The sequence below is a fragment of the Hypanus sabinus genome, chromosome 21 (assembly GCF_030144855.1).
Source record: "Hypanus sabinus isolate sHypSab1 chromosome 21, sHypSab1.hap1, whole genome shotgun sequence".
Classification (NCBI taxonomy): Eukaryota; Metazoa; Chordata; class Chondrichthyes; order Myliobatiformes; family Dasyatidae; genus Hypanus; species Hypanus sabinus.
In genome coordinates, this window is record NC_082726.1 from 35,233,058 (window position 1) to 35,253,264 (window position 20,207).

The following is a 20,207-nucleotide window of genomic DNA, read 5'->3' on the forward strand; positions in this document are numbered from 1 at the left end:
CTGAAGCGCTAGACGGGTGTGTTTAAAGGGAGATGGCTGGTTGAAGAGGCAGACATCAGGTCACAGAACACCTGCTTGTTAGGTGTTTAAAAACAAAACTGCAGATGCTGGAAATCTGAGATAAAATGTTAGAAATGGTCAGTTAGTCTGGTGGCATCTGTGGAGAGAGAAACAGTTAATATTTTGGGTTAATGGCCTTCCATCAAGTGAGAACTGTTGAAAGGTCATCAGCCTAAAACATTAACTGTTTCCCTTTTCCCTGAAGCTTAGTGTTTCCACCATTTTCTGTTTTAATTAAGGATTAGATGTACTGTGTAATGGTCTGTGTGTGTGTGTGTGTGTGTGTGTGTGTAATAGTGAGTGAATGTGTGTGAGAAGGGGCCAGCAGGAAAATGACAGGGTAATTGGTCCCACCCCACAGTAGCTGGGTGTGAATTATTTTGTAAAACATTAGACAGATGATTTTTAAAAACTCTAAACCAGCACTCTTTTCTCACTTGGGTCAGGATGTTTCTGTCCCTCGTTCTCTCTCATTCACACAGTTAGAAATACTGAGGTATGACTGTTCCTTCACTTTATTGGTTAAGAGTACTTCTTTTCTGTTCACTCATTGGCTGTTGTGGAAGGTTGGGTTTGATAATATGTTCATTGGAACTATTGTGCTTGATAATTGCCCATCTCAGTAGAAACAAGATTTATAACAAAGTTTTTTGAGTTTCAACAGATATTTTTGTGTTGAGTTTTGAGCCTGTAGTAGTGACTGTAAGACACCAATTGATATTGACATGTATGATCTATCTGGCTGCTTTTTACAAAGGTCGTGGTATGTTTAAAATGCAATTCATATTTTTTTACTAAGAAGCCAATACTTCAGCTGCCTGCAGTATTTCATGATACCTCCAGTTTTGATGTACCTCGCAATCCACTGTCGACAGAGTTAACTTTGAGGATCTGTCTTTGCTTTGGTTCACTGGTATGCTTAGGATATTTGTCAGGTGGAGTAATTGTGTTCTCAACTACAGACAACCTACAGCCAACTCAGTTTGTCACCCTGGTTCTCACAGTGTTGTTGTGAAGTGGTGACTTGGTAGTTTCTGTGTATTTGGAGACAGGTTTGTGAGTGGACACATTGCATTATGTATATTCTAGCGTGCCAAGGGAGTTGAGTGATTTTGAGTCTTGTGTAGGAAGTAATGTAAGATCAGCCATAATCCTATTGGATGGTAGAGAGGGCTTGAGGAAATTCCTGCCATACTCCTCTTTGCAGGGGAATCCCACTGCTGCCTTTGAGTGACTGCAGAGTGAAGGCCTACAGACAGTACACCTGATGTCTGGACAGTAGACATCATCCTCTACTCTCTTGTCCCTGCATGTGACCACGTGGTGAGCAACAGGACAGATGCAGAGTTTACCCAGGAGATCAGCCGGCTCTCTCAGCATCAGGAACAAATTGCAAGAGTTTCCTTTAAAACTGCGCCCATCCAGCTGATGAAATCCCATCTGGAAGTGGCTGTCAGTGACAGACGTATAGGTGCCTGACTGACTTACTGATTTCAAATGTTAATTTGATACTCAGTTAGCCAACACTCCACAATGCCCTCTGTTCATCACAGGGCTCTGTCCTCATGCCCCTAACTCTCCCCTTTCCTGCCTTACAATTGTCCTGAATGGATAGACAAGGAGGTCAAGTCACTGGTCACGCCACACTATGGTAGAGTAGCGGTTAGCGTGACGTAAATACAGCTCGGGCCTTCAGAGTTCAGTTCCAATGTCATCTGCTAGAAGTCTTTACATCCTCCCCATGGAATGCGTGGATTTTCTCCAGGTGCCAAACTGCTGCTCTGTGCATAGCCCAGAAAATGCTGCTTTTCCATACACTCCCCTGCTCTTTGACTGCCACTACTGCTGTTCACCAGGTGGATGATGCAAAGAGGTTCGCTACAGAATCGAATGCAGCAGTTGCTGACATAGATGTCTTTAAGATGTATGCATATGCAAATGCTAGATGAGAGAAAAATAAAACTGAATAATTTGGTAATTTATTTGAGAGAAGAATTGGAACTCGAAGAAGGATTACCATGCAATCGTTGTCGGGAGGGAAGAAGGAAGTAAGTTCTTTATTTGGAAGGTTTCTTCTGGCTTTGTCCAGAGCTGATGAGTTCCACTGTAGCTTCCTTAGCAATAGCCTGTGCTTTTCACTGTCTCTCTCAGGACCACACCAGCAAGCTGATGGCAAAGTGGGGAATGGGGAGCGTGAATCCTCCTCAGAGCTAAGCTGAACAATTTGTTAGTTTAACTCATGAATGGGCCGTGAAAATGTTGATAAGACAGCTGAGAACGTGCCCATGGAATGTTAAACTACAACATCCCAGCCCCTGTTCACTGTGAAATGATGCAATTTCAATCAAAGCTCACTGAATTTTAAAATCTAAAGCATTTAAAATTATTTAATCAAATTTTGAAAAGCTGCAGCCTGTGGAATGGCTGTATAATGCTCCAGAGCTGGGCCATGCAGCGCGGCTGAATGTGGTGCAAAGTTGCATTCTGCTGGTGGAAAAGCCGCACGGAGACCTCCTGCAGTGAAGCGGGTGCAGCTACTTCTGGCCACCGCTGTGGTCCTAGTGCCACCAATACGGTTGGCATAACCCTCCGTGGAAAGTTGATGCGAGGAGATGCCAAGGGCTCCGATTTCTTGTCATTTTTTTAAAAATCACTTTTTATTCAAAGGAGATCTATAAGATTTCAGGCTTGTTTCCAGAGGAGAGGCATTGAATACCTACAGTGCAGATTCCCTGAAGACCAGTTGGAGCCCCGTTGAGGCTCAGAGTTAGGATATGTTTCTGTAAAATGTGACTCTCTCTGTTATTGCAGTAATCTACATGTTAAAGATGCTCTAGTCGACAGTACTTCTCCAGTCTACCAGGCTGTTATCCGTAACACTACCAAGCCCCCACAGAGCCAACAGCAGGAACAGGATGAGTGGAGTCGTAGGTCTGCTAATCTGCAGTCCAAATCGTTCCGAGTCCTTGCTCAGTTGACTGGAACAGAATTCTGTAAGTATTGCAAAATATTTTCTTTGTTAAATTAACTGGGGAGAAGTAAGCAGTGCACACAATTAGCCCACTCCCTGATACTAACGAGACCTGGGGTTAGATCCAAGCCAGACTGGGGAAGTGTCCACACCTGCAGCTGCTGAGCCGAAGAGGTATCAGCCAGACCTCACTGGGTCTCGGCTCACAGAGTGATCAGCCTCACCCTGGAAAATGGTGCCCTCGGTGGTGTTGCCTTGGTACTGAGGAAACTTTACACTGTGGCTAACTTTCACAACAGTCAGGCATTTGATGGGACAGAAGCAAGGGAACTCCACTCCGCTCCTATCCACAAGCCTTCAGTGTATCAGTTCCGAGGGAGCTTTGCACCCGGGTTACACCCACCCCAGAGGGTTTGCTGAGGCAGCGTGGAAAGAGTCCCTCTTCATTTTGCTGGAATAAAATTATTCCTCCTTCATGGATTTGTAGAAATCTTTATTGATGAGGTAAACATCCTAATATCTATCCTAACCTAGCACTTCTTAGTGTAATGTATTGCAGGGGGAAAACACCCAGGGTACATATGGTTAACACCTTTGCGACATTGTACCCCTCCCCTCAGAATGCTGTTGGAGGGGCAGGAATTTAAATCATTTGTTGTCCCTGTAGCAAAGTGGACTTGCAAACGTATGACCCCGCTACATTCACCCAGGCTTCACCATCTTGTTATGCTGCGATTATGCCATATTACATGAGGGTCGTGCAGCAAGTGCCTCTTCCCTCCTGCTGTGGCTGCAAAAGCTTTGTCCTTGCTGCCACTAACCGGCACTGAGGAAGATGAGCGGATTATTTATATCATTCGGAGCGAGGCATACATGGGAGTTTGTGACACATTTTCCCATCAAAGTTGCATTATTTCCCCACCCGAACATGGTTTTACAATTCCGAGATTTTTCATGATTCAAAGGTAAGAGTTGGCTTTAAAGTGATCATGTTACAAATATTCCATTTGCCCACCTCTCTCGCCACCCTCTTGTCATACACGTCTCCAAGTTAACAGTAGGGCAGTGACGAATAAACTCTTCTCTGGCTTTCAGCCAGGGACAGATACTGATTTTAACTGATGTTTCACTGGAGAAGTACTGGGAGTGAGGCTGCCATCTTTATCAGGGATGATGCCTTGGGCATGTCTAGTCTGGTGGTTTTATACCCCCAATGTTCATCCCTCCTGATTGGTTAGTCCTCATCCAATCAAATTTCCTACCTTGTTTACAGTCGAATACCAGTTCTTTCTTACAGCAAGACACGGCTTTGTTAAAATTCTTTTCCTTAGTTTTACTTTAACGGCTTCCTTTACCAAGAGTTCCCAAAAGCCATTGGCATGACATAGTAGTTTTGTGCCATCAAAGTCAATCCTATGACCATTGCGAATGCAGTGTTCTGTTAACATCGATTTCAATGGGTAACTCAAATGGATACACCTCATGTGCTCCTTGATGTGGGTTTCCACCGTGCGTCCCATCTGGCCAATATCGGTGTTCACAGGGAATCCTGTAAATACCAGCCATCCTGAGACCCAGCTCATCTTTGACCCACATAAGCTGTGATTTGAGCTTCCTTATGGGTTTGTGGATGGTACTAACCTGGTGTTTCTTCAAGACCCTTCCAGAAACCATGGAAATATAGGGAAGATAGGCAGTAATGAGGAGTTCCTATTTGATTGGTTTCCTGGTTTTTCCATCAGCCCTTTTAACGGCCCGATTGATTTCTTTCACCTTGTAGCTATTCTGTCAGAATGTCATGCAAAATCATCTTATTTCTCAGTGGAAACTCTCCAAATCAGAAGTAGTTTTTGACAGCTACCCAAAGTAGAAAGAACCACTCTACGTTGGGAGGCATAATGGTCACAAGTCCATGTGAGTGGGTTTCCGATTGATGCCATGTCCGAGGCTACCGTCTGGTTTCCTTCATATTAGAATGTCCTGGAACATGAGACAACCATTCTTCTCCATCTCCATCGTAAATTGAATCTTTGGATGTACATTGTTCAGTTGGGTTTTGGGACTGCTTGCTGAAGAAAGCTATTGAAATAGAACTAGAGAAAAAGTATTTTAACAAGGATGAACTGTAAGAACTGAAATTTGATTGTAAACAAGGGAAGAGAGCAGAAACCTGACTGGATGAGGACTAACCAATCAGTAGGGTCAAACGTCGGGGGTATAAATACCACCAGACTAGACATGCCCAGGCATCATCCCCGATGAAGATGGCAGAGTTTGTCATCAAAATGTTGATTAAAGTCAATACCTGTACCTGGCTTGAAGCCTGAGAATCATTTATTTATCATATATGCCAGGAAAGCACCAGATCCTTTTCCAGAAGGGCAGTGTTGTCTCTCCATGTTCTCCACTCAGTATGAGGGCTGACGGATTGAAAATATACTTCAACTTTTTTCGTGTTGGCTGCTAATATCATCGAATAAATCCTATCTCTTGAAGATTAACATGTACTGTAAATGCCTTGAAAACTACAAGGGTAAATCCCACAGGATTTACAGTTTCCAGTTAAACACATCAACTCTATTCATAAGCCTCAGCTTTAGTTTAGTCTAGAAAGGTGGGATCGTTAAGGTAATTGCAAGTCAATCTTGAAATTCGATGGGAAAGTCAGGGAGCTACCTCAGAATACAGTCAACCCAGAGCTCTGGAAGTAGGGCTGTGTGTTGATCGCAGGGGATGATTTGGTGAATGTGTATCATACATGTTTCACGCATGCCATCAGCTGTCCAGATCTTACTTGTAATCTGCATTGGTGACCCTAATGAGAAATCTGGGACTTATTCCCGATTGAACTGATTAATAAGCAGCTAGGTCCTGGCTTCAGTGAGACTGAGGTCAAAGGTACAATAGTTACATCTGCCTGGTGTGACAGAGTGTCACAATCCAGTTATCCTCCTGATATTCAAATCTACCTCACAAAGGTTTTTTTAGTCTTCTATCCTGTAATTTTGGAATAGCAATTTGGTAGGGCTGGTTGGTCAATTCCAAAGTGACCTCCAGCTGAACGTTTTACTAATCTGGAATCTTTTCTGTATCGTGGTTAGAGCTTTGGCTGTGTTACAGTCGTTCAACAAATAGCCTTTCCTCTCATTTCAGACTGGGGTTGAGAGTTGGCGCAGCTGCCATCTTCTCCTTCCATGTCCTTCTCCTGCCTAAAGAACGCAGTCCCTTAGCCTGGTGTGAAGGGGTAGAGCACTTGGATGTTGTCACTCATTGGAATCTCTTGTTTTGCAGTGCAAGATCCAGATGAGGATGCAATGAAGAGATCAAGGTAGGCTTCTGACAACAGCAGCAGCCACCTGGCCTCCTTATCACACCCACCAAACAGTATCCAGTTAAACACAATACACAAGCCTCACCATTAGTTTCATTTAGAAAGCTGGGGTTATTCAGGTGATTATTAGTTGAAATTGGATGGGGAATGCTGAAGATCTACTTCAGAATACAGTCAACACATAGAGCTCTGGAAGGAGAGGTGTGTGTTGACGATCACAGGGGATAATTTGGTGAGTTCACCTTGAAATTGGGCTTCAGGAGATAGAGCATAGTCAGGTATTGGTACTTGTATATTTCTGAAGTTATTTCCATATCCCTCACCCCTCCTGCCCTGAGGATGTTTTCTGTCAGACCTACACTAATTATGGGGGTTTGTGCTGATTTCATATGTAATCCCTGCTCTAACACAGAAATGACAAGGATGTTGAAAGGGTTGTCAATTTAAGGATCTGAAATGATTTGGAAACCAGTGTGCAAAGCAATCTCTTCTTGTTGTTCCGGTAGCAACAGATCAATTGGGGACCTTGTAAGCCTTGTCATTTGGGTTGTGCTTTGATTGTTTTGTGTGTTATAAGGTGAGGAGGCAGAGGACTTATTCCCTCATCCCTTACTCTTCTCCTCCTCTCTCTTTTCTCTCTTTCTCTACGCCACAGGGAAAAGTTTGAACATGAAGTAAAAGGTCCACGGTTTGCCAAATTACGCAATTGGCATCATGGTCTGTCTGCACAGATCCTTAATATCAAAGGTTAAACTGCCCACGTGTAAACAGACACTTTCAGATAGTTACTAAACTAATAATAAGGGCAAACTTGTCATAGTGACTCTGTTAAAGAAAAGTAGCTTGAGAACATCAAATCTTATAAAACAAGTTAAAGAAAGTGCTTGTTGAGTATCCATAGCCTTGTATTCTTCCTGTGTTGTAACCTAGTGCTCCTAGCAGTACACTACTTCCTCATGTATACAGTTACTCTGACAATAAATTGTTAAAAATCTTATTTCTGTATAAAGACTCAGCTTCTATATCTCTCAGTTCCTTTTAAAGAAGTGTTAGGGAATGATAAACTGTTGGCTTCCTTGTCTTTGTGAAAGAGTGCCATTTGAAGGGTACTGCAGCTGTCTCATTGCTGTTTAAGTGACAGGTGCTGTCCAGCCAGAAGGAATGCTCACATTACACAAGTCAGACAATTGGGTTTTGGGGGAAACCCAGGTAAAAAGTGGAGAATGATTGGCCTGGAATAATGAAAAAGATACGATGAGCCAACTTAGTGGTATTTCAGTGATGAGCCAAGTCAGTTTGTTGTACCAAACCACAGGTAACTGCCTGGATGTGACTGAACAAATTCTAAATATAGGTGGTGAAATATTAGGATTATTAACATGTTTACAATATTTGCATCATTCTCAATTTAATATTTAGAAATATACATCAAATTAAACCACAACTTTTCTTGCCCAGGATACACTGCAGCCCCCGCTGCCCCCACTGACTTTGGAAGGCTTCCAGACAGCCACAAGGATTACCAATAGTGATATTAGCTTTTTATTCTAGATTGAAGTGACTAATTAACTGTCTTTAAATTCTGCAGCTGCCATTGTGAGATTCGAACTCATGTCTCTAGAGCATTAGTTCAGTCTTCTGGTTCAACTCATATAATATAACAACTACTCTACCATTGCCCTTCACTTACACTGTTACACTTAAGATCTGTCGAAAGTAAGCACCAAGCAAGTCCTGGACTTTTGGTTATATAGTTAATTGGTAGTTTGGGGCTCCTTGCCAAATGTCAGACCTAACATCAACTGAATGTTGAGGATTCCCATAAAATTTCATAAAATAATTCATCTCTCCTTGTTAAGTTTCTCTTAACAAAAAATGGTGCAACATGACAGGTTTTCCTCTGAGCTTCTGATTGGACTTAGATTCTGGGACAAGTGAAAGGGAAAGGAAGGGCTGGTCTGAATAAATCAGACTGAATCTCGCTACATATAGATGATGTAGGGTGCCCTCAAGTCTCAAGACCCAAGCTCAACAGACACAAAAGACCAACTGGCAATTGATTGGCAAATTTAACCAAATTCCCATTACACCAAGGGCTTACCTTTTGCACATTGAATTTAGATGAATGTATACTCTGGTATTATGAGGCTTTAATGAAAATACATCTACCAGTCAGATGAAGTATAGTTATTTTTGATAACTGTGATGTGTGAGCATTTCTTCATTAGAGGGAAATTATGAGTGCTCCATTGAATATTTAATTTTTGAGGTAATGTGTAAAATTTAGTTAGACTGATCTGAAAGTGAAGGAATGAGATGGGATGGGTTGACTTGAGTAGAGAATGGGCCTGATAATTGTAACACACCTCACTGTGATTTTGCAGAGAAAAAATTCTGCACTCAGACTGCAATGTATTCTTCCCCCCTCCCGCTTCTGTTTTCTCCTGCTTCCAATTCTGTACTTATGGGCATTGAACCCAGATGCTCTGAGAACCCATTCACATGACACTGTTCAGCTATGGCTGGGCTGCAGATTCCTCATTGGACTCAAGCTACAGACCAGGTCACTGGGTGACAATCTGGAGAACAAATTCTAGACGCAGAGTCCTTTACCTTCCCTCATTCTGCATTTCCCCAGCCCACCCCACAGCCAGTGGCCCTGAAGCACAAGTCTGACATTGATCCGTGACTAAGGTCACCATAGGGCCCTCTTTGGATCTGTGTTCCTTCTGTGCACTTGGCTGAAACAAGAAGCAGAAAACAGAAAAAAGTGTAAATTTAACGAGTGTACCATATTCCCAAAAAAAAAACAGATTTTAATCCATGAAACTGCAAAATAAAAGTGGAGTGTGTTATACATTGGTGATGACAGTGCCTTGTGGTGGTGATGTGGAGTCTGGGGTACATGGACTCCAGATTTTGAGCCATTTCTGCAGCTTCCTATTGTCCCACTTGACTTACAGCCAAAGTTCAATGGTTGTTTGTGAATGAGTTCAGTTGAAAGTGGACATAAGCTGAAGACCAGGGGTATTTGAACTGGTTTTGGTGTAGAATGGCCTTTTGATAAAAGGCACAATGTGATTATTTGGTTTCTGTATTCTCTGCTTGTCTGTTTTTGGTTTGCAATTTCTCTGTATATAGCAGCACTTTTTCTCTGAAATAAAACATACATTGAGTTTTAAAAAGACAATTAGGTCCTCTTCCAGTCTTTTTCTACGAGTGTAGCTAGACTATCAGGACACTCCTAGTCAGTCGCTATGTCTAACATTTTAACTTTACAGAAGTTGCTTTGAAGAGACAGTCCCAGGTTGGGAGGATTACAAGGGTGTAGATAATTGGTGAGAGGGTGAAGCCAGAGAGAGGCGATTTAAGAGGGTAACATTCCAAAAGGAAATATTACATTCTTTGGATTCATACCACAATTTGGTTAAATTATTTTACTGAGCAAGGTCAACGTTTAAAAATTTGCCACTAAAGTGTTGCCCTCAAATGCAATACTCATATCAAAATTCCCCCTCCCTCTTCTGTCAGGAGAGTGATGTTCTTTGGTTAAAGCTAGGGCTCCCTCTTCTACCTTAACCTGAGGAAACCGGAGATAATCAGGCCTCTCCCCAGTGTTTTCTAACTTTGCGGTCACTGGGATCTTCTGTTTGTCATTGGTGCTAGTGCCTTAGCACCATGTGTTCCAGACAGAGGACATTTCACGTGGTGAACATTTGTTACTTTAGTTGTACTATTGATGGTCCAAACCGTGAGGGCATCTCTGCTGACCATCCGGGAACTCCTGAAGAATGAAGTTATGTTTCCCTAGCTTTCAGGTTAAGCACTCATGCACTGATGCAGTGTTGGTTGGGAAGGCTTGAAGTAACTTTTGTTTTCTGTATATTGAGAGGATCCAAGTAGTGTGATAAACCAAGAAGTCAACGGTTTATTTAAGGAAGTTTAGGTAGGCTGACATGGGAAGGCACTATATCTTTCAAATGCTTTATAACAGTAATTTTGACCAAATAGGTATGAAATAAAGTAACTTACACATTCGGCATAGTGGTGGACTGACCAAACAGAGTACACATATGTGTATGTTTATGTACGGTATGGGTGTAGAACAGATAATGCACAGTTAAATTATTTGTTTTTAAGTATATTTTAAACCTTGTGTTCAATCTGAAAAAGTGTGTTGTGGTGCACTTTGGAAGGTAAACTTGAAGGAGAGTACAAGATTAATGGCAGGGTTCCTAGCAGCATGGAGGAACATGGGGATCTTAAAGTCCACGTCCATAGATCCCTCAAAGTTTTGCACGAGTTGATGGGATGGTTAGGAAGGCGTGTGTTGTGTTGGCTTTCATCAGTTGGAGAATTTACAAGAGCTGTGAGGTTATGTTGCCACTCTATAAAACTCTAGTTAGACTGCACTTGGGGTATTTTGTTTTCTTCTGGTCGCCTCATTATAGGAAGGATATGGAAGCTTTAAAAAGGGTGCAGAGGAGATTTGCCAGGATGCTGCCTGGATTAGAGAGCCTATTTTATGAGGAAAGACTGAGTGAGCTAGGGCTTTTCTCTTTGGAGCAAAGGAGGATAAGAGGTGACTTCGTAGGGGTGCCTTAGAAGATAAGAAGGGTAGAGTGGACAGTCAGGGCAGCGATGGCATAATTTTAATAACTGGAGGAAGGTATATAGGGGTTGTCAGAGGTAGGTTTTTTACACAGAGAATGGTAGGTGCATGGAATGTGCTGCTGGCTGGTGGTCGAGGCAGATACATTAGGGACGTTTAAGAGACTCTTAGATAGGCACATGGATGAAAGGAAAATGGAGGGTATGTGGGAGGGAAGGGTTAGATTGATCTTGGAGTAGGTTAAAAGGATGGCAAAACATCATGAACCAAAGGGCCTGTCTGTTTACTAGGCTGAGGAACTTCAGTTACGAGGGAAGTTTGGATGAATTAGGACTGTTTTCTTGGAACAGGGTTGACGCAGTAGAGGTGTTCAAGACCGACATGTTTTGATAGATTGGGCAGAGGGAAACACTTTCCTGTGGAAGTGTTTCAACAGAGGTGACAGATGGACATATATTACACATGGTGATGAGAAATAGTTTGTCTCAAAGTTGTTTGGCCCAGGATTATTCTACCTAAAAATGTGATGGAAGAAGATTCTGAAAATAGTTTTAAAAGGAATGGGACAGGCACTATTAGTAAAGGAGAGGAACTTGCAGAGATACAGACAAAGGAAGTGGCTGTGTGAGGGTAAGCAATGAACCAGCCCAGTAAGTATGGTTCATCCCAACTTCAAAAATATATTACAGAATGAGGTCCAAAGCTTAGCCTTGCTATGCTTGGGATGTATGGCCAATCCACCACTTCAAATGCCTTTTTTAATGTTCCTTTCAAAATTGAAGCTTAAATCTAATTCTAACTTTGAACTTGGGCATGAGGCCCAAAAGACAGTGGACTGCAATGTAAGGTCTGTCCATCTCACATTGGAAATGGGCTCAGACTACCAGGCCTGCACTGGTGCCCAGTTAAAGTCTGTACAGATTCCGGTTGATAGCAGATTGCAGAAGAGCCATGAGCTCCTGCAAAGAACAGTTAGAGCCCAAGTATAATGGCAGTGTATTTCTGTCCATTTCCAATGTCCTGAATCTATACCATCAGCTTCTCTTCTCTTCAGGCAGGGTGACACAGTGATACTTCATTCTCTTAAACAAAACACTGAAAACAATAATAAATAAACCTACCCAAAAGTTTTGAAAAATGAACTAAAAATACATAAATTTAAATTAATTTGACTTTTCAATGGAGTAGATTATGAAGTAGAATTCAGAGGAGAGCCTGTCCAGTTGTGCATGTGATGAAGTCATTTCATGCTGAAGTGAGAATCTGCCTTGGGCTTTCCCACTGCATTGCATACTGGTTCAATATTAAACTGTCTTTTCAAGCTTAATTCATGACACTCGATATATGTGTGACTCCTTGGTCAGAGTTGGAGGTCTGAGTACCCGTGCAAACCTTCAGTATGTTGTTTTTACAACAGCTAGGATACTCCATAAACACCAAGCTTAGATAGGACACTGTTATCAACCAAGTACTAAACTTGAATGCAGTCAAATTGTTTGATCACATTCCAACCCAGTCCTGCCAACAGCAGTCTCTTGTGAAGGACACTCTCTCCCAGATAACTAGGAAACATGTCAGAAACACAGCGGAAAACAGACTGCTGGAGGAACTCAGTGGGTCAGGAATAAACTTCATAGATGGAAGGAAGCTTCTTAAAATCCTGTTGGACTTTAGTAACACGGACGAAAGTGATGCAGGTGTGACACGTGGGCAAGTAGACTTCCTGCAAATTGTGCAAATAATAAGTTCTTGAAGATTGTGTTCCATGGCAGCAGCTGAAACATAAAGAGGCCTCAGGTAAACTGCTTGTCTGGTTGTGACATAGGGAAATATCCAACCTGCAATGGGCTGTTCCCTCCCCAAACCAAAAACTAACCCAAATTCTGCTGAGTGCTCCCATGGCGGGGCATGCCCCCAGTGGCTGGCTGAGATACTTACTGACTGCATGCCCTGCATGTTGTGAGTTGGCGATGCCTTTTGTGTGTGTGTATGTGTGTACGTGTGTGTGTAGGATGGGGGTGACTTGTGCTGACCTCTCAAGTTTTTTTTCCCCTGCCTCCATGTCATTATCCATTGTTCCGTTGTCTCAAGTCCCTGGCATCTAATTCCTTCATTCTACTGACACCTACCCCTTCTTTCACCCTCAGAAAGGCAACACCAAGGTGGCATTGATCTGTTTAACCATTGGTCACTAATTTTTTTTGAATTGTCAGGCAGTGCCTTGCTCACCTGTGAAGCAATAATTTTCAGTCTCTATAAATTTGCTTGTATTTTCCATCACTTAGACTCCATCCTCTATTGCTAAGTAAGTCAGTTTTAACAGCTTTACTTAGAATGTTTTTTCAAAACAAACTCTGTTACATTTTGCATTTTTTCTCTGGAAAACTACTTTAAAAAAAAATTAATGGAACAGGAGGCGGTTCTGATTTCCTGAGATGTGTAGCAAATGAGCAGACATGGGTTATGTGTACATCACACGACTCTACATGGACCCAGCATGGAAACCACTAAGCTGGAGCAGTCTTGTCTGTCTGAGATTTGCATACAAGACATGCATGTTTTACACTCTGAGTGCATGTTGCCCCAGAAGTTGTTGACCCAGTGCTCGGGGAGCATTGATTGGGTTTTGCGTCCATTGGAGAGCTGTGCTCTTCCCATCTGTGTGTGTGTGTGTGTGTGTGTGTGTGTCCTTGGCTTTATTGTGGTCTCATCTGTTTGCACCATACTGCGCAGCTGCTGTAATTCTGTAAAACCATTTTCTGCACTTGGGCTTCTGGAGGATGGCTGCTTTGGAAGATAGCAAGCTGATGGTGCAACTTCTTAATCATCTTGTTGAACCCTCTCAGTGTAGCTAAAGGCTCCTCTGTAGTCTTCCCTTTTAAGAAGGGAATAGACTGAATCAAGCTGAGAAAGTGAGGCAGTTCCCTTTCTGAGGCTGAGGTGGAAAAAGCTGGCAAAAGCCGAGATCTGTGAGCACATCCCTACCCTGATCCTGGGCCACGCTCTTTACTGAATCTGATGACATTTCTATTTATGAATAGAGGCCAAGGGCAAGATTTAAATTGGCTGAGGACTTCAGTGTATAATCTAGTGAACAACATTTAATCTTTACCTTGAAGGGTTAACGATTAGATTTGGGTGACAGGGAGAAAGGAATTTGTCTTGGAAACCAAGTGATTACTTCAGCTAGGCATGTACATTGAGGGCCAAGGAACCATGAGCAGATTCTTACATGAACTGTGAGGACTTTGGTTGGGGTTTTAGTCTTTAGTTTAAAGGCAAAGTGATGTGTTTGAGGTTTGGAGCCAAATCCCTGAGACTCCATTCCACCCTGAGCATGTGAAACAAATCTTCCCTGTTCTCACTCAATCTTCAGCTCTGGATGCTTTCTGCCCGGCCTTCTGTGCGGTTTGTGGGCACAATTTTGTCTGCCGTCCTTAAACTCTTGCAAGCTCTGGCATTTTACTTTTTCGATGCTTTGACAGTCTGTTTTGTGCATGTTGGAGTCATTCTGTATCTAATCTTTGCTGTGATGCTATTCCTGTCCCATGATCCCACTTGACGGTCCAGTCTACATTAACATGTGCACCCTCCCCTTCTCCTGGGAGACAGTTATTTCCCTATGTTAAGACTGCAAGCAGACTCAGATTAGATTGAGCAGTGGGCCTCAGCTGGCGCCCTCTTTGCGTGGGACCTGCCTCTAACTGCTGTGGCTGAGAAAGAAAAAATGGCTTTACCTGCCTCTAAAATAGTTGTGAACTAAAATCAGCATGAAATAAGTTGTAATCTTAACTTCCTCACCTTTCCTTTCAGCAGCTCTTGTCTCTGTAGTTTTGTCTCTTTCTCACTTAGTGAATAATGCTGGCTTTTGCAGTCTCTTCTCTGGCTCTACATTCTACCATTCCTTGGCTTTTTGTTCCAAACTGCAGGCCTGGCCTCAGCGGAGTTTAAGCTTTCTGCAAACTTGATTCCAGGTTTGGACAGGTTTCCCCATGACAGTTGTGGAGGGGTGAAGAACATTGTCAGTTCCCAGTTATTGGGCATTGGGGAGGGTAGCGCTATGAGACCACTTTTTTGTAAGGCAAGATGAGAGGCAGGAATGAGGAGGGAAAAGCAAGGAAGGTTGGAGAACCATCCCCCTCGCTCTCAACCACAGTAAGGATGTATGAGCAAAATCTTCTGCCAGCTCATTCCAACTACTTACTGGAGAAATCCGTTGCTGGTACAGTAGGTGAGACTGCTTCGGAGACATTTAAACAGGATATTAAGAATGGGGAAATAAGGGGTCAGGAAGTGTCTCTGACAGGTGGTAGTTACTTTTATTCTCTGGAATGGGGAGGCAGCAATTCATCAGCTGGAAAAAGTTCAAAGTTCCCCAAAGCCAGGAAACTGGGGCTCCTTGATACTATGTTTGGATGTAACATCTTGTGAGCCAGTCACAAAACACAACCAATTCCCATTTTAGATTGCAGAGACACAAATTCAGAACATTGTTGAGCAAGGGGGGTTGGAGAATTTCAGTATGTGTTGGAAATCTCCAGCACCAGCCTAAAGGCAGTTATCAGGGGAGCTATTGTGGGTGGAGATCTTGCCCACTGCATATGTCCAGATCACTGTGGCAGAGAGGGGAGGGGTGGCCCCTTTCCCCTGTGCTTTGTTGGAACTACGGGACAGGAGGATCACTGCCCCACAACTCCAGAGATCCTGGTTCGATCTCGACTGTGTGCAGTTTGCACATTCTCTCTGTCACCACCTTGGTTTCCACAGTGTGCCCCAACTTCTTTCACATCCCAAAGGCATATGGGATGGTGGATGAATTGGCAGCTGTAAATTACCCTTAGTGTTAAGTGGAATCAGTGAGGGTGGAATTGATGGGAATATGGGAAGAATAAATAAGGTTAGTATGGATGGATGCTTAATAATCAGCATAGACTTAATGGGCTGAAGGTCTTATCTCCTTGCCGTTTGACTCCAGTTAAAATCGCTGAGAGCTATTGTTCATTTTGGTACTGCAGAGTCCCACTCCTGAAACTGGGTAAATTTATCCTCAACCAACACTCCATCAGCTTGTACCTCAAGCATACGTGGCACAATATCCCATTGCTGCCGGGATTGCCGCATTTGCCACTAATCTGGATGGAGATCCTCTGCAAGTAGGCACAGTCCTGTTACTGTGCTTCCTCCACTAAGTCGCCAGTGTGGACCACTGACTGTTCTGTCCAGCCACGGCTGAGCCTCACCTGGCTGGGCCATCCCCATCCGGAAAGGATCTTAAGATGGCTGACAGGAAATGTCAGGTGCTTTGATTCTCATGTCACTGTGGTAGATTCCACCATTGTGGGAGATCTGGTGTTCCATCTCCTGAGGTTTGTTCCCATTAACACTGTTTGTCCTTTGCTGATCTCCACACAAAGTTGCCTGAAACAGTATCAGTGCTGGTGTCGGTGGGAGAGTTCCTCCACACACTCCAGTGGGTGGAGGAGCATCACCTTCTCCATTGGCCATATGATCTTAATCTTTCTTTCCCTCTCCTGAATGAAGCTCAACATTCCCCCACCTCTGAAATCTAATTCTGCCCAAGCTGGTCTCCCACCCCTGGATGACCGGTTGTGGCTCAGCTGTGAGCCTTGCCCTGGAATTTTGGGTTAGTGGGGGGGAGGTGTCTGAGTTAGGGTTGTGTTTTGTGAAGGGTGACATTTAGCACTCCTGGGTTGACTAACACAGGTCACCCGTGAGTTTGTTTCAGTTCCAAGACAACTGCAAAGACTTCTGGAGATTGTTAGTCACGATAGAGGGTTAGTTTAAATCTTTGAAGTATTTGCTTATTATTTCAGTTTTTTTTTGCCTTATCCAACCTGTTTGATGTGTGCAGAAGGCAGGTGAGCCTCCAAAAGAAGGATTAGCTTGAGCTCCAGGCTGATTGCTGCAGTGTTTCTGCTGTGAATGTCTCGTCACTGGCATTGTCTCTCCATGGCTAGTCTCTGTTTTAAGGCTGTTGCTAGAAGATTTTCACTCAGTTTTTCACCCTGGTTTGTCGAAATGCTTGGCCTGGCAATAAACTCCTCTTCTCACTTCATCAGTCTGCAACTTCTCTGCAGTCTGACTGCCGATGCATTGATGTGCTGTTAAAAATGGATAAGTGGGTCTTGGGTGCTGGAGGTAATGAATCTAAATTGAACTGAAGGGGACAGTCATTCCCAAGATCAATCTAGATCTATCTGAAGACAGCTTTTGTCACCAGCTGGGTTTCTAGCAACAGCCTTTTGCTTCTCGTATCCATTGTTCCAGGCAATCCTTTCCTTCTAATTCACACCTGACTGTCCCATCATCACGCCACTCACTAAACACACCCATGTAGTTTACTTAGCAGTGGAGGGTGGGCTGGTAGTCAGTGACCCCAAGGCCTCATTGCTGCTGGAAGCCTGAAGAAACACAGACACCTCGATGCCTTTCCTGCCTCTTTACTTTTCCAATGAATGTCATCACCACTTAAATAAACTTAACCTAAAATACCATTTTTGGAGAGTGTGTTTTTTTTTGTGTGTCAACTAATTATGTGTTTGCATGGAGCTGTAATTCCTCAGCACGGAGCACAAGTTCACCCACTTTACTGTGATTCACCAGCTTTTCTTTGAGATTGTTTTCAGTGTCTTCACCTCGTCGCTGTCCTCTAGTCGTCCAGATGAGAGGGGGGGTCAAGGACTGTTTTAACTTGACGCTCTGCCTCGGCGCAGCCTCACTCAATGCTCTGCTCACTCTGCATCGGTATCCACCCGCTGTGTCACACGCCCGCGTTTACGGAAAATGCACATGCGGAGAGAAGAGGCTTGCTGTGCCAAGGACCCACAGTGAGGTGTGACGGTGACTCTGCTGGAGGTCAAAGGTTCTTTCTGAACGAGAAGCCATTTTGTCTGTTGTTACATGGAAGTGCCTTATTGGAGATTAGTAAATCAAATGAATTTTTAAACCAGGCCTCATCTTCCAACTCTTGGACTTAGCAAAGATGGGACAAGATCCTGTTAATGAAATCTTGCTACTTTATGACTCTCGTGGGGAATCCGGTATTCCAGCACTGGACACTTCCCTGGGATTTGTTCCGATTCACCCCATTTCTCCAGCTCAGGTCTCCACACAAAGTAACCTGATAGGCATCAGTACTGGCGTGAGTGGGAGAGTGTGTGTGCAGTTCCTCCAGCCACTGAAGTGCGTAAAGAAACATCACCTTCTCCTGTGGCCAGGCAGGCTGGTACCAGCATCTCTGCACTGTGGCATCATAACTCTGGATCCAGCATTCTCAATGTTGGATGATTCTTATATTTTGGAGGTAGTTTCAACCACTTTGATACAATCAGACATTTGACAAATATTAACTGTTACATTGTGACAGGACTCATTTTGAGAGGACTAGCATATAGGAGCAAGGAAATTATGCTGAGGCTTTGTAAGGCATTGGTCAGACCACGCCTGTTGTATTGTGATCACAAACAAGAGAGAATCTGCAGATGCTGGAAATCCAAGCAACACACACAAAATGCTGGAGGAACTCAGCAAGCCAGGCAGCATCTATGGAAAAGAGTACAGTCGACGATTTGGGCCAAGACCTTTCAGCAGGACTGAAGAAGTATTGTGAGCAGTTTTGGGCCCCTTATCTAAGAAAAGATGTGCTAGCATTGAAGAGGGTGCAGAGGAGGTTACCGAGAACAATTCCTGAAATGAAAGAGTTAAGGAGCATTTGATGGCTCTGGACCTGTACTTGCTGGAGTTTAGAAGAATGAGGGGATTCTCATTGAAATCTATCAAATGTTGAATGACCTAGATAGAGTGGACGTGATGAGGGTGTGAGTGTAGGACCAGAGGGCACAGCCTCCGAATAGAGGACGTCCATTTAGAACGGAGATGAGAGGAATTTCTTTAACCAGAGGGTGGTGAATCTGTGGAATTCGTAGCCACGGAGGGCTATGAAGGCCACGTCATTGATTATATTTAAAGTGGAGATTGATTAGTCAGAAAATCAAAGCTTTCAGGGAAGAGGCAGGAGAATGGGATTGAGAGGGATGGTGGAATGGCAGAGCAGACTTAATTAGCCAAATGGCCTAATTCTATTCCTATGTCTTATGGCCTCATGGACACTAAACTCTGCCCTGCTGGGAAGTGCCTGAAGTTGGAGAGAACCCTTCTGTGCTGGTTTATTGTGGTCTCTGTACCAGGTCAATCATTCCAATCAGACAGGAGATTTCATCTCTCACCAGCTCAGAAAGTTGTGTCATTAATCAGCTCTTGAAACCTTATGTGATTCAGTTAAATTCTGTTGAGAAACTGAGATTTGTTCTTCGTCTATCGTACCCTCTGATGCAAATGAAGGGATCAGACAGCTGGTGCTCATGAGCTGCTGTGAATCTGCAGTACCATCTAAAGAAATATTCCATTGTTACTCACCCAGTAGGAGCTGGTTTTAAGAGATTTGTATATAAGGAGTTTTGGTTGATTTGTAAACCTTGTTTCACTGCTTCTTGTCCCTTTATCCACCTCCCTCACCTTGGTAACCCAGTGGAGCACAGCTGTGAGTCGGCTGAAAGTAGGTATTGCATAGGCACTGTCCCTCATTGTGAGTGTGTGTGTGCATGTGGTTTTCTCCCACTCTGCCTCATATTCTCCCTCTTAATCTCTCTTCCCCTTCACTCCACTTTATCACTCTTCCCCCTTCTGTTCTCACTCTCTCCCCTCCCTTGCCCATTCTCTCTTTCTCCTCCTCCCCGTCCTTCCCACCCTACCCATCTTCTCTGTCGCTCCTCGCCATGTAGAATTCCATGTAGAATGAGTGGACAGTGAGTTCCCAGTCTGATGCTAGGAGCAGCATTTGATTTGCATGTTATGTCTTATACAGGCTGTATAAGGTATTTTCTAGTTAATGTACTGAGGCTGACATACTGTCTCTGTGTACTGTGGGTGAGGTTCTATTCTCTAGTTTGTACTGTGGATGAGCTACCATCTCACATACATACTGTGTGTAAGGTACCTTTCCTCACATGTACTGTGGGCAAGGGACTGTCTGTTGCAAACTCGCACACACGTGTGAACGTATCAGCTCAAGGGAAGAACCAGTAGGTAAGGGCGGAGGAGACCCAGTGGTTGTATTACGTTCCAGGTTGCGGTGGGACGAGGGTCATCCTGGTCACTTGGACCTGTTATCAGAAGCTCAATACTAAGAGGACTGGAACTTGTGGAACTGCTGT

At 43.6% G+C, this 20,207-nt stretch overlaps 1 protein-coding gene across 1 annotated transcript in view; it reads left to right on the forward strand.

Annotated features, from left to right (window-relative positions):
- LOC132378935 (LIM domain-binding protein 3-like) overlaps positions 1-7,321 on the forward strand; it is a 102,146-nt gene extending 94,825 nt beyond the window's left edge. Inside the window, exons 6-8 of the mRNA XM_059946302.1 lie at positions 2,872-3,053; positions 6,323-6,359; positions 7,018-7,321. Of these exons, the coding sequence (XP_059802285.1) occupies positions 2,872-3,053; positions 6,323-6,359; positions 7,018-7,114 (316 nt within the window). The 3' untranslated portion in view covers positions 7,115-7,321. The remainder of the gene's footprint in view (positions 1-2,871; positions 3,054-6,322; positions 6,360-7,017) is intronic.
- The last annotated feature ends 12,886 nt before the right edge of the window (positions 7,322-20,207 follow it).